Raw genomic sequence first — 12,571 nt, 5'->3', positions numbered from 1 at the left:
CCTGGCCCTCTTCTAAATGCTGAGGGAATAACTGTGAAGCGGTTTCTAAATACAAATGGAGTTCATTGCTGTTCTTGCTGAGGCAAGCAGGAAACAGGAGCAGGGCTTGTAGAAACCAATATCAGACCTCTATAAAGTGGGGAAACAAAGAGTCAGAAATATCACAGAATTACCAGAATATAATCTCAGGATGGCAAATTAATGATGCTAAAAAAACAGGGAAGTCCATGCTTAGAAAGCAGAGAAGAAAAAGGTGTGAGTAAATTTGGAAATGATTCCTGCCTTGTGACTTAGTTATTTGGCATGGGGGAGCTATTTGTGTTTCAAGCACAACTCTTGCTTTTTGTGAAGAGACAGCCACAAAAGTCCCACACAATCACCAAAGGCCAGGATATTTTACATGAGGTTGGTGAACAGAGCTATGATGGGCTAAAGCAAGGAGTAAAGGAACTAAAAAATCTGCTCCAGATACAAATCAAGAAGTCACAGACCAGGCAGAGTGTCTTCTGTCTGGAAGCAAGTAAATGAAAACTTTGCCAAAACCCAACAATTCTGTCCTCTGCCTCATTCAAGCCCAGTTCAAGTAAAGTATCAGTGACTGGGAAAGTAAAAAAATAAATATTTGCATAATTTCTACAGAACAATATTTTTTTAAAAGTACAAAACTGCGAGGAAATGGTTTTACAAGTGCTAGAAATGGCACCAATGGAAAGATTTTTGCCATGGGGAGGAGGTGAAGATGAAGAAAAGGTACTTTGTGGAGTGTGGGAAAGTGATGGTACAGAAAAACAACCTGAAAAGATAATTTCTGGAAGCACATACACCAGCTGCTCAATTCTTGTTCATACCTGCCAATTGGGCAACTCTACTGAATGTGCAGCAAGTGATTTTAGGGAAGAGAACAGATAGTACACCAGATTGTTAGAGTGGGCTGGAGAACTACTGATCCCACTGAACAGCATTTGTAAAAGGAGAGAAATTGGAGGGGTTGGGAGAGGGAACTGGACTCCAAAATGCACAGCAGGAATCTCTACACCAAAGGTGAGGGCAAACTGATTATCAGTTTTAATTAAGTACAGCTAATCACTGAATCACAGACAGGCTGATGGATGGGAGCCCTGGAGGTCATCTGATCCAAGCCCTCTCCTCAAGTAGGGTCAGCTAGAGCAGGTAGCACAGGAGAAGGCAAAGAATTTGTGGTGAGCATCCTCTCCTGGCTCCATGGTGAGAACAGCAATAGCTTTGTACTCTGGAGGATGTGAAGTTTGCAGAAACTCTGGAGCCCCCAAAGGGGTAAAGTTTACATCTTCCTCAAAAAACAGAAAAGAAAAAAATCCTGATAACCTGTAAAAAGCCTGTGCAATGGAAATGTACAGATTCACTCAATGAAGTTTTAAAAGAGGAGACACATATTGATGTTTTAATCCTAAGGAGAAAATAACTCAAATCTACTTCCTCCTGTAAGGTATCCCCTATGGTTCTGGTCCAAATAAATAGAACGGGATATAGAATACAACTGGGATCATTATCATGAATAGGATTTCAGCCTGTCAGTGTCTGGGAACTGTGGAATTCAAGGTTGCTAAAAGAATATTAAGCAACGAATGTCTGTAATGAAAAGCATTTCAACAAGAACATTAATGTTTCTTAAAAGATTGGGGGGAAAAAAAAGGAAGACAAATCCCAAAGCCATCTCCTTTGAATTGCTGCAATGAGACTGAGCAAAGAAAAATCCCAAGAATGTGGATGAAATTGTTTTAGGTTGATGTGAAAATCATCACTTACCTACAGTAGTTAAAATGTCATTGTGTCCAATGAATTAATTATTTTTTCTTTTGTCTCCCTTCTCCTTTCTTTTTCAGTGTTAGTATTTTAGGCTTTGTTGGGACAAAAACTAACACTGAAATAAGAATTTAATTCACGTGTTAAGCTTAACTTCATTGTGATTTCCTATGGGAAAGTGGTTAAAACGTAATTCCTATTAGCATGAAATACAGCTCTAAACACAGGCAGGAGTAGCAGGTGTTTTGTAACTAGTGATATTCCTGAATCACCCACAGCAATTACCTGCTGATCCTTTATGGCAGGGAGCTGGGCCATCTGGAAAAGAGAGGCAGGAGAAAATAATGAGAGGAAAAACTGATAACAACAGAGGTACAGCAAAGCAAGGGATACAGCCAGCACAAAAATTTTGCCCTTGAGAAAAGCTGGGAGTGAAGAGTAAACATTTGATAGGAAATGGACTTGGAGTAAGGGTGAAGATGCAACTTCATGTCATGGGAAGCAGGAGATTGTTCATTTTCTTCAGACCATCAGGTCTGTATCAAAAATACCTGAAGCAGTCAGTAGTCATTAACTTTACAACAGCAATTTTAGGGAAGAGAAAGCTGAGAATGGATCTTGGTTTTGTTACAAGTTGAGGTGAAGTAAATCTGAAAGCGGTCAAAATAAATATGTTTTATTTATTTATTTAGAAATTAGACATGAGGGAAACCGTGTCTCTCAGCCTTCAGCTGTATGTGATCTTTCCTTGCCAGTCGGGCTTGCTGACACATTCCTTCCCTTGCATTTTGTTCCTGGAGCTGGAGAGCTGGGAGAGCTCCTTGCATCCCCCTTTCCTGTCCAGTCATTTCCCACCCCTACTGGGAAGTGAAACTTGGAATTGAGACAGGGGAGCTGGCAGACCCAGCAGTGTGTCCCCAAAGCAGCCCTCATGCCCAGGAGGCAAAACTTAATTCTCTTCCCTGTTACAACCAACCTTCAGAAGGCACCTTGGATCCTGCAGCAGTTTGGGCCCTGTGTTGTTGACAGGACAGCAAACAAACAGAAAACCTGAATTCTTGTTTCTTTTTCAGCCTGTTTCCTTTTTGCTCAGTGGCTCCTGACATGAGGCTGCCTGACTAACACTGTGAAGATCCCATCACTATTTTTGGTTATTTTGTAAAAGCAGGAAAATTTGGGAACATGGGTCATGGTTTTCTGTACTCTTCTTTAAACCTAGGTCTATTCTGTGTGCACCATTATTTAATGTATGTCATTCAAGGGTCTTTTTACATTATTTCAGTATAAAGAAGAAGGGAGATCAAGGAACCTTGATTTTCTTATTGAAACATAGTTTCCTTCTTCGTTAGAATATTACAGAAAAGATACTAGGGTGGAAGGAATGGAACAGATTTGGTACCACATATTTGGTATAAAGACACCTTTCTAGGTAGGTTTTACCTTTATAGGGATGTAAGCAGTGCTAAACCTAGGCTTGGTCACCTCATTCTGTGAACGCATCTTACTTCTCTCTCTCACAGATTTCACCTCCTGATGAACGGAAAAGTTTTCATTACCTAGTTTTAAATAAGCACATTTAAATGGGTATATTCAAAAGCAGCCCACAAGACCTTTTTTCCCAATATGATCAGGAATGGGATTCACACCTGTCTGTTTCTATGTAATGTCAGATTGAACTTACAGATCTTCTGTAAAATTCAGATGGAGCGTTTATTTGAGTGCAGCCTTTCTTTTTTCCAGCTCTCCACTATCAGGGCCTGATTCTGGGCAATGAAGAGCAGAAGGCCAAACCTCACTGAAATGACCATCATTTGTGCTTGTCAAGCACATCTCAAACTTTGTACTACTCTGTCATCTCCTGGCTGCCAAGAAACATGTTTAAACTTAACCCCTTGCTCAAAATTGAATCTGTGATGGGCATTCCCTTCAGTTTTGCAGAAGTTAACTCCAGAATCACAGCAGAAAAACCATAGAAGCACGGGATGGTTTAGGTTGGAAGGGACCTTACATGTCGTCCCATTCCACTCCCTACCATGAGCAGGGACACCTTCCAGTATCCCAACCTGGCCTTGGACACTTCCAGGCATGAAGCAGCCCCAGCTTCTCTGGGCAGCCTGTGCCAGGGCACAGGGAACAATTCCTTCCCAATATCCAAGCCAAACCTATTCTCTTTCACATCACACTTGAGTCCTATTCTAAGAGAAGATTCATCTGATGATAAACAGATTTATACTGCCAAAGCCTGACCAATCCAAATGCCACTTTACCACCATTCATTTATTTAAATGAGAAGGTCAAGCATCTCAGAGTTTTAGTTTAACAATATCAAGGATAATCTGGTAATGTGTAAGTCTATTGAAGTGTTTGAAGTAACTGACAATCTTGCTTTTCTTGGACAGTCTTGGAAAAAGTATATTTGACAATGGCTGGTCATAAAATAAAAATAAATATATGTAAATTAAAAGAAACAAACACCAGTTTTCTAATTCCTGCATTATGTAAAAATAAGAATGTAGCCTCTTATGGTCAGAGGAGCCGTGAAAGGGCTATACCTTCTCTGTGGACATAAATTTGGTAAGTATTAAATATCCATGTGGTCTGGGAGGGCAGCATCACTGAGATAATAGCCTACGGCAGGTTAGAATGAAAATACTTGATTTTTTTTAAGAAAAGGAAACATGAAAGTTGATGAAAAAATTATTATATCCACCTAATTTACCTTTGAATGTGCCAAAGTTTATCTACCATCTCTTTCCCCACAGGTAACAATTCTACAATAGCTAAAAGGAAGCAATGTGGTTTTTGGTTCTATTACACAGTGTATAAAACCCATCCATGTTAATGCCTCTCATACAATCACAGCTGTTACTTTTCTTAGTAGCATTTTGAAGGCTCTCAGTCCCTTCCACCCCCAACATGACCTTCCCCCACCCCGTCAGTGTCCTCTCCTTCTGCGCTGGTTCTTGCTCGGGGCCTTCAGGAGACTCTCCCAGTATTTTGTGTTTGTGTGGAACTGCCGGACCATCTCATGGTCTTTGTTATCCAGCACTCTGGGCAGAAAGAGAGAGGATTTCTGTGTCCTGCGGGTTTTAAAGCCCCTCCTGGGTCGTCCTTTGCCATTGATTGAGACGTACCAGAGTCTCTCAGTGCTGGCTTTGCGCTTGGTGCTGGCCCTGCTGGGGACAGTCCGGTACAGACGGGAGGCATAGGTGTTGTAACCCAGCTCATGGATCCTCTCCACAAACTCACACTCAGAGTTGTAGTTCTCCTAGAAAGGGAACACGAAAAAAGTCTTAAGCCATGCTCTCCCCAGTTTTAGGACAAGGACAGCAACACACTTGGTAAGAAAACCTCAGGCTGGTGCTACAAAAGGCAGGAGGGAAGCGCTGAGCCTGAACAAGGTGCTCCTGTCAGCAGCGTGAGCACACTGTGCATCAGAGACCCCAGGAAGTGGCCCCAAACCAAACTGAAAACAAAAAGATGGCATGTGAATAGGAGTGAATAGCTCTGCTGATTGTTCGGCTGTAATTTTTTTGCTTATAAATTTAATGCAGCTGTGAACTGGATTATTTAATTGCTGCCTATCAACTTTTGCTGTCAATTGAAAAGTTAAAATCCTACAGTAGAATGTAAAATATGTCTCTTCCCTTGGTATATTAGTCATTGGATACACATGTAGTCTGTTGCATCCAGTTCAGAATGGATATTTGAGCAATAAACCACACCTCTATGGAGCTTCTTTGTCAGCATAATGAAAATACACTCTGCCTTCCAGTGTGCTCCTCCAAAATGACAGGCTGTTCCTTTCTCACAAACTGTTAAGGCACAATATGCACCTGTCCCAGTTGGTCACATTTCACATGGTCTGTCCAAAATTGCTCCTTTTCACCTGCTCCTTGACTGAGAGACGTCTCTGCAGAAGCCTGGTGCGAGGAACTCCTTCCCCCTCCTTGGGAGCAGGAGAACAGCACAGACAAAGGACCTCCCACACTGTCCATCTTTCCTTAACTCAAGTTAAGAGACACAAGTCCCACTTGTGGGACTAAGATTTTAGTATCTAATACGTGTGAAGCACAGAGGCAGAAGGAAACTACCACCATGGGTCTTTATTTTTCATTGTTTAGAGGCTGTGGAAAGGGCACAGGTAACCAGGCTGGGGCCGGAAACCCAGACCTAGGTGGCCTAGACCCCACAAACAGCATGTCTTTAATGCTGTTCGCTCCCCAGAAACACTGATGGGCATTTAAGAAGACTTAAAAAGACTCCACATGTCCCGGCTTCCCAGCTGTGAAACGGAAGCGCCCTTGCTTGCAAGGACAAGAGTTTCAGATGCTGTAGTGCTGGAGCCCATGCAGCCACCAGATGTAGGTGGATTTGTCCTGCTGCCTGCCTCCCTTCTGGCTGGGGAGGGTTTATCACACAGGAAAAATTGAGAGGATTATTACAATCTGCTGAGGGCACAAAGGAATTCTGCAGGCAAAACGTGGGAAACTTGGTGAACATGGGAAAATTGGTGAACTGAGAGATAATGGAGTTATTACAATATGATTTCATAAAATGGTCCCTGGATAATTAGTCAAGAGTTTTGTAACAGGGGCCTTGCAAAGGGTCTTGTGCCAGTGATACCAGGAAAGTTGTTGGACAGGCAAGCAGAGACAGGAAGTCTCTCCTGAGCTGAGCCCTCACCCCTTCCTGCTCCTGTGAAAAAAGCTGGAGTGGAATAGCTTTCCCTGGATTGTCCCTCCAGCTCTGAAACAGTCTCTCTCAAACTTGAGCTGGAAGGGGACAAATTATCTTTTCAAGTTATACAGAAACCTTCCATGTCTGATATTCTTTGGCATGAGACAGGTGAACAAACTTCAGGATGGCCTGATGCGCCTTGAACCAGAAAGGGAAGTCCAGGAGAAAAGAAGTCTCAGAGCTATCCTGCTCCTGGCTTTTCTGCACTTTAGGAGAGGAGCTTTTTGCTCAGAATTTGTTTAGTCTTATTTTAATTCAGTTTAAGTAATCTGAACAGAAAAACCCCTAATCTGAAGAAGAAAGAGAAAGATGAGAAAGAACTTGAAAAAATCATCCTTCCAAATAATTTCTTTGGGGCAGATGCTGGTTGTGGACTGATGAAGGAGGTATTATTTAAAAAAAACACAACTATTTCAATCAGAATATTAACCAGAATACAACTGGACAGCCTTAACTTTGGCAAGGAGAGCTACCATGCCCTCATTCCTCTTCAGCTGCATTTTCCTTTGCCAAAATTGTTTGTGGTGTGGTTCTCTACAGCAGCAAAGAACCCTCATCTTTACACACACATATCCCTTAATCAGTGAGTATCACGTGAGACACGTTACAGAAACTGGGTTGTAAACATTGTCACAACACTCCTGAAAAGCTGGAGTTACATGAGTCAAACTGGGGAAGTACAGAGCTGGTTGTGTCACCTAGGCTGGGTTCTCATAGCAAAAGATCACATCGCTCAAGGGTGTGTCCTGCTGCATAAATCAACAGAATTACATCTAATGACTTCTAGGAGGGAGCAATTTCACCTCAGCCATATTTCCCCTCTTCAAACCTGCTTCCATGCCCCAGGATTCCTGGGGAAACTGCACTGTTTGACTGTCCTGCAGTGTGAGATCACAAGATTGTTGGGATGTAATCAAAGACAGTGGAAGAAATTCAAGTAGGGAGATAATGTGTATGGTACATGCTGACAAATGAGTCCTGCTATGTCCCTGAGTGTGAAGAAGTCTAAGCTGGAGTATTTTATTCACTCAAGGGAAGTACTGTCTGGGCTGAAAAGGCAAGGTTCCCACTTATATCAGCATAGCCCAGATTTTATCTCACAGATCAAGGTAAATTAGGTCAAAGGAATAAAATAAGGTGCTTATTTTCATCTATATCTTCTTGTGCCTCCTTCTTGCTTTCCTTCCTATGGCCCCGCCTTTTAGTACCTGTAAATTCTTCCATTGCCCAGCCAATAGCTCTGTGCAAAGAAACTCCCATCAGGAGGCTGTTTTCCTGTAGCAACAATGCCCAGTTACTTGTGGACATTCTTTATCTGACATGTCTCTGCCAGCATCCAATTCTGGACAATTCTGACATTCCATGTACCTGTGGCTGTCCAGGCAGTAAGAAAGTAAGAACACAGCTTTTTCCCCACTTTTAAGAATATACTGATTGGTTGCCTGTGAGAATTCCAGGCAAAAGCCTCTTGTAACGTTATTCTTCTTTAGAAATATGGATTTTTAAGAAATCAATGCTCCCCACTAGACCTGTTCCCCCCACAGGTAATGACAGACATGTGTCAGGCTTCAGTAAAACTTACTGATGCATAAAGTCTGCCCCTCTTGTTCATGGCCAGGTATCTGCCAGAGAACAGGCCCTTGATGGCAACGATTCCAACATCCACCGCAGTTATTTCCAGAATACCTAGAAACAGAATTAGGAGATGTGTTTTTGCTCAGGTGTAATTTTTTGAGATACATTTACATGTCTGCTTACCTGAGGAGTGTGATCTCACAGCTACCATTTGCTCACATAAGAATCAGGGTGATAATGTGAATGAAATTATTATTATTTGAAACAATACAAAGCAAGGATGATGTGCAAATTGTTCAAGACAAGGTGGGCAATGAACCCCGAGATGCCTAATTGAGACTGAACTCTTTCAAAAATGAAAAAGATCTGACACTGAACTAGAGGTTCACTTAATCCTATATGTGTATAAAAAACTTTAAATCCTCTTTAATGCTTAGGAACACAAGAGCTCTTGACTTATTGAAGCCAGTCACAAAGCCGCCCATTTCAGGACAAAGCCCTTGCTGAGGTCTCCAGAGGATGAAACAGAGCAAGGCCACTGCATTTTAGAGCCATGTACATAATCATGAAAGGGACTTGAGATTTAGGAGGTCAATGCAGCCCTCCAGACAAGGACTGTACAACTGTCTGAGACAAATTAAAAGGGAGATTTTCAGGTGTCCAAGATGGGGTCCTGCAACATGAGAAGTGTCACAGGCAAGGCCAGTGCAATACCTGCCCAAATGTTCAGCCAAAGATGCCAGGACACTAATGAAGGCACAAATGACTTAGAAGATGCTGTTGTATGTGCATGGCTCTCCATCAGGCTCGCTCAAACCCTGTTCTCCATTCTCCAGCCATGGCCTGATGGCTCTGTACTTTCTGTGAATTCTTGAAAGCAAGAGGTGACCCTGGCACCGAAACCCACTGCTGCCTTTTGGAAACCCTGAAGGCAGAGCCAAAGGCCTGTTCCCTGTGCAGAGCTGGATTGCTGGCCTGGGAGAGCTGGGCTGGGTTTGGCACAGCTGGTTTGAATCAGGCACCGGTTCGCTGCTGAAGGATGCCTCCTCCGGGCTGTGACAGCGAGGGGGGTTTCTCTAGGAAATAGTGGTTTTTCTTTATGGACTTCAGACACATCCCTGAGGTCTCCCTATCTCTGTGTGCCATCACCAGGCGGGATTTACGCATCCTGGGGTGGCGGGGCCGGGGCGGAGGCCGGGGGCTCCCCCGGTGCTGAGCCCCGCTCTCGTCCCTCCTGCCGCCCTCGCACAAACCCCCTCACTCCTGACATATCCGCTTTCATCTTAATTACCGCCGCTGCCCAGCACATGTCAGAGGGGACAGATGTGATTTAGCCGGTGGTTCAAGCTCCCCGCGGGAGCCAAGCTGGGACGGGACGGGGGACATGCGGGCAGTCCCCAAGGGCTCCGGGATCGGCCCCGGGGAGGTGCCGGGCACCGGCTGCCCAGCGGGCAGGGCTGGTCCCCGGCGCAGCGGGGCTAAGTGACAGCTCGGGCGGGCTGAGCAGGGCAGGATCGCTGTCCCCGTCGGAGAAACTTGGGGTTTGGGGTCTCCTTCTGTCCCGGGGGGATCGCGACCCTCCGCCGGCGGTCGGGTCTCCGCAGCCTGCAGGGCCGGCTGGGGAGTTCCCCGCCCCGCCCGAGGGCCGGGGGTGCTGCCAGCCCCGGGAGCCGGGAGCTGCGCGTCCGGCGGAGCCGGCGGGGAGGCTCTCAGCGAGGGGAGGGGGCCAAAGTCCCGACCCCAGGGGATGCCCCCGGTCCCCGCCGAGGAGTCACAGCCGACCCGGTGGGCAGCGCGGGGCAGCGGCGGAGGCGGGAGCGGCTTCGCCACCTCCCCGTCCGCCCCGTCCCTGACCCCCTGCCCGCCGGGGCCGGGGCAGAGCGCGAGTGATGCGGGCGAGGGGCTCCCGTCTCCGCACAGCCCGGCCCGGGGGCGCGGTCTGGGGCGAGGTGAGCCCGGTACTCACTGAAGGCGCTGTTCTTCTCCAGGGTGCCGTTGATCCTGCCGCTGGGGTGGATCTGGAGGTGGTACTTGGTGGCACAGTAGAGCTTCCTGCGCCGGGGCGCTCCCCCGAGGTGCTCGTAGACCCCGCCGCGTCCCCCCGCATCCCGGCGCGGCCGGGGGGCGGCTCCGGGGGCCTCGGGCACGGCCGCGGCCCGCCCTGGGGACCACGGCTCCTGCAACAGAGTCAGGAACAAGATCCAAATTATAACCATTGTGGCATGGTGGCCTCAGCGCTTAGTCTGCTGGGGAGAGCGAGGCTCGCAGCCAGTGGCACCAGGGGTCCCATTAAAGCCGTCTTGCTAGCAGCACTCCGGAGATGCCGAGCGCACGCTGCTTCGAGCCGTGCAGCATCGGCAAGATTTTATCAGCTTCGATCTGGCCCTTTTATCTGTCTCAGATTTACTTAAATCAATAGACATCGGCAAAGGCCGCCGAAGAGTCCCAGCTGTTTGTGTTACACGGAGCTGCCGTGATCAGCCTTCTCCTTGGATTTCCAGATAGACAGACGGCATGCGTGAGACAGAGAGGCAAGGAAGGAGAGAGGGAGGGAGAGAGGGAGGAAGCCGCTGAATTTCGGCAGGAGTCTGTGGGGAAAATAGTTGATCGACGGAGCATAGAAATAAAAGGAGCTTCCTGCAACAATAGCCTGATCTGCGACCAATTGATACAGAGCAGAGGAGGCAAAAGGTATCAGTCTCGTGTGAACTCCCAGAGTGCAGCGTGGATAAAATTACACAGCATCTCTCTCTCTCTCTCTCTCTCTCTCTCCCTCTCCCTCCCTCTCCCTCTCCCTGCCGCCACCGCGCACACTGCACACCCCCGCACGGGGGGCCGGCAGCGCGGAGCAGCCGCGGACCCTCCGCCGAGCACCGCCGCCCCCCGCGCTGCGGGAAGGGGGGGATGATGCTCCAAGGGAACCTCTTCGGGAGGTGGCTCTGGCGAGTTCGCGTGTTAAAGGCAAAGAGCGAGGGAGGGGGTGCGGGTCCCGGCTCCCCGGGAGGCGATGGGGGGAGAAAACACCCCCGTGGCTCGCACTCAGGATTTGCTCAGCGTGTGCGTGTCCCTCGCTCTGCCCCCAGTGAGGAGAGCAAACAGTTATTCCTAAGTCAATCAGCTCACTCGTACGACTAATAGGCGTTATTTAGATGGGGCTTTCACGATCTAATCATTCCCAAATTAACTTAGGCAAAGCATGGCCCGGCAAGTGTTATGATGTACATCCCTGAGTGCATTTGCAAGAAGTCGTAGCTAATCCTTTTCCTTAACTCCGGTGCCTGGAAAGTCTCATTAGTTGGCGCGGAGCTGCCCTCGCTACCCTGGCGCTTCACACCACTGCCTACGCTTTCCAAAGAGGATGGAGCTACCTATAAATAAATATAAAAGAAGGCAAAAGGTTCAGCAGCTCCGTGAATTATGCTGTCCCTGCGTGCTCCTCAAAGGCAGCTCGTTAATTAGATTTGCATCTGAAACAGGCAGTAGGAGTTTTAGGAAGTGTTTGAGAGATAATTAGTATTAATGTGCTTGAAGGGCACACAAATACACCTTTGAAGTGAGTCACGTCACAATTCGAGCGTTTGACCTTGATCAATATAATTTTTTTTTCCGGAACTGGTGAACATGAAGAGGTCTATAAATTTTTTTAAAGACCTTCCTATGTAGAGCAGGAGGATTTTCTTACACGTTAAAGACTTCTTTTAAAAAGGGAAGCTTTTACTAGCGGGAAAATAAGGGAAGGGGTACGACCTTTTCCTGAAAGGAATGGCAGAAGGACGAAACTGTCTCGAAAGCTACTCCCCGTTTTAAGCTAGTGCTTAATATTTAGTAGTTCTTCAAGGCTAAAAGGATTTTCATTTTACAGTCGTCTGGAATAAAAGGAAACACATAAAAAACCCCACAAGCACCCTCTCCGCCATTACCACCCTTCCTCCCCCTTTTCTTCTCCGCAAGTTAAGACCCAGCCTCACAAGGAGAGCTTGATCTGGGGATGATAAATGTTTGTACAATTAATTCTTTATTGCTGTTCTCCTACAATGCCACTGCCAGGCAGTCAAGTGGTTCCAGCGTATTGATTGAAAGCTCAAAAAGCTGTGTATGCAGGTGAAATATGTAAATCCTAAACATGCAGAACCCAAGTTTTGCGGTTTATGGGGTGGGGGGAGGGGAGGGGGGCTGTTGTTTGCAGGCCAAATCCTTCAGTCCCTCAGAAAAGAAGAACCTCTCTGGAAAACCTTCCTCTCGGGGATGCTCCGTAAATCGTCTCCTGGGGGACTCGTAACCTCTGACGAGCTGCGAGACAACTGTGGCAGCAGAAAAATAACTCTTAACGTGTCACGAGTCTCCTGAAAGATGCTTTCACCGGCACCGCTTGAAGGGAAGATAAAACACAATTACTGACAGTAATTACAGCGATCTCTTTAGAACAAATCTCGGCTCTGTCCCGAGCCTGGTGCATCGCCCTGTGGATGCGCAG

The 12,571-nt window shown here is 46.7% G+C and overlaps 1 protein-coding gene across 1 annotated transcript; it reads right to left on the bottom strand.

The window, feature by feature from the left end:
- Window positions 1-4,717: 4,717 nt before the first annotated feature.
- On the bottom strand, window positions 4,718-10,313 carry FGF3 (fibroblast growth factor 3). The gene is made up of 3 exons (XM_005531798.2): window positions 10,064-10,313; window positions 8,105-8,208; window positions 4,718-5,050 (listed from the first exon to the last, which is right to left on the bottom strand). Exons 1-3 carry the CDS (start codon window positions 10,311-10,313, stop codon window positions 4,718-4,720), a joined length of 687 nt encoding a protein of 228 aa, XP_005531855.1.
- Between the last annotated feature and the right edge of the window lie 2,258 nt (window positions 10,314-12,571).

Source organism: Pseudopodoces humilis, chromosome 7 (genome assembly GCF_049639895.1).
Source record: "Pseudopodoces humilis isolate 2021_Gansu_Grassland_sample_001 chromosome 7, ASM4963989v1, whole genome shotgun sequence".
Classification (NCBI taxonomy): Eukaryota; Metazoa; Chordata; class Aves; order Passeriformes; family Paridae; genus Pseudopodoces; species Pseudopodoces humilis.
The sequence above is the reverse complement of the archived record's forward strand: the minus strand, read 5'-3'. Positions and strand labels throughout refer to the sequence as shown.

Bases quoted from the DNA above. Each gene is read 5' to 3' on its own strand.
- FGF3 (XM_005531798.2), bottom strand. From the start codon at position 10,313: ATGGTTATAATTTGGATCTTGTTCCTGACTCTGTTGCAGGAGCCGTGG. The intron at 8,209-10,063 runs GTGAGTACCGGG...TTCTGTTTCTAG, and splicing joins GGAGAAGAACAGCGCCTTCA to GTATTCTGGAAATAACTGCG. The intron at 5,051-8,104 runs GTAAGTTTTACT...TTCCCTTTCTAG, and splicing joins GGGGCAGACTTTATGCATCA to GAGAACTACAACTCTGAGTG.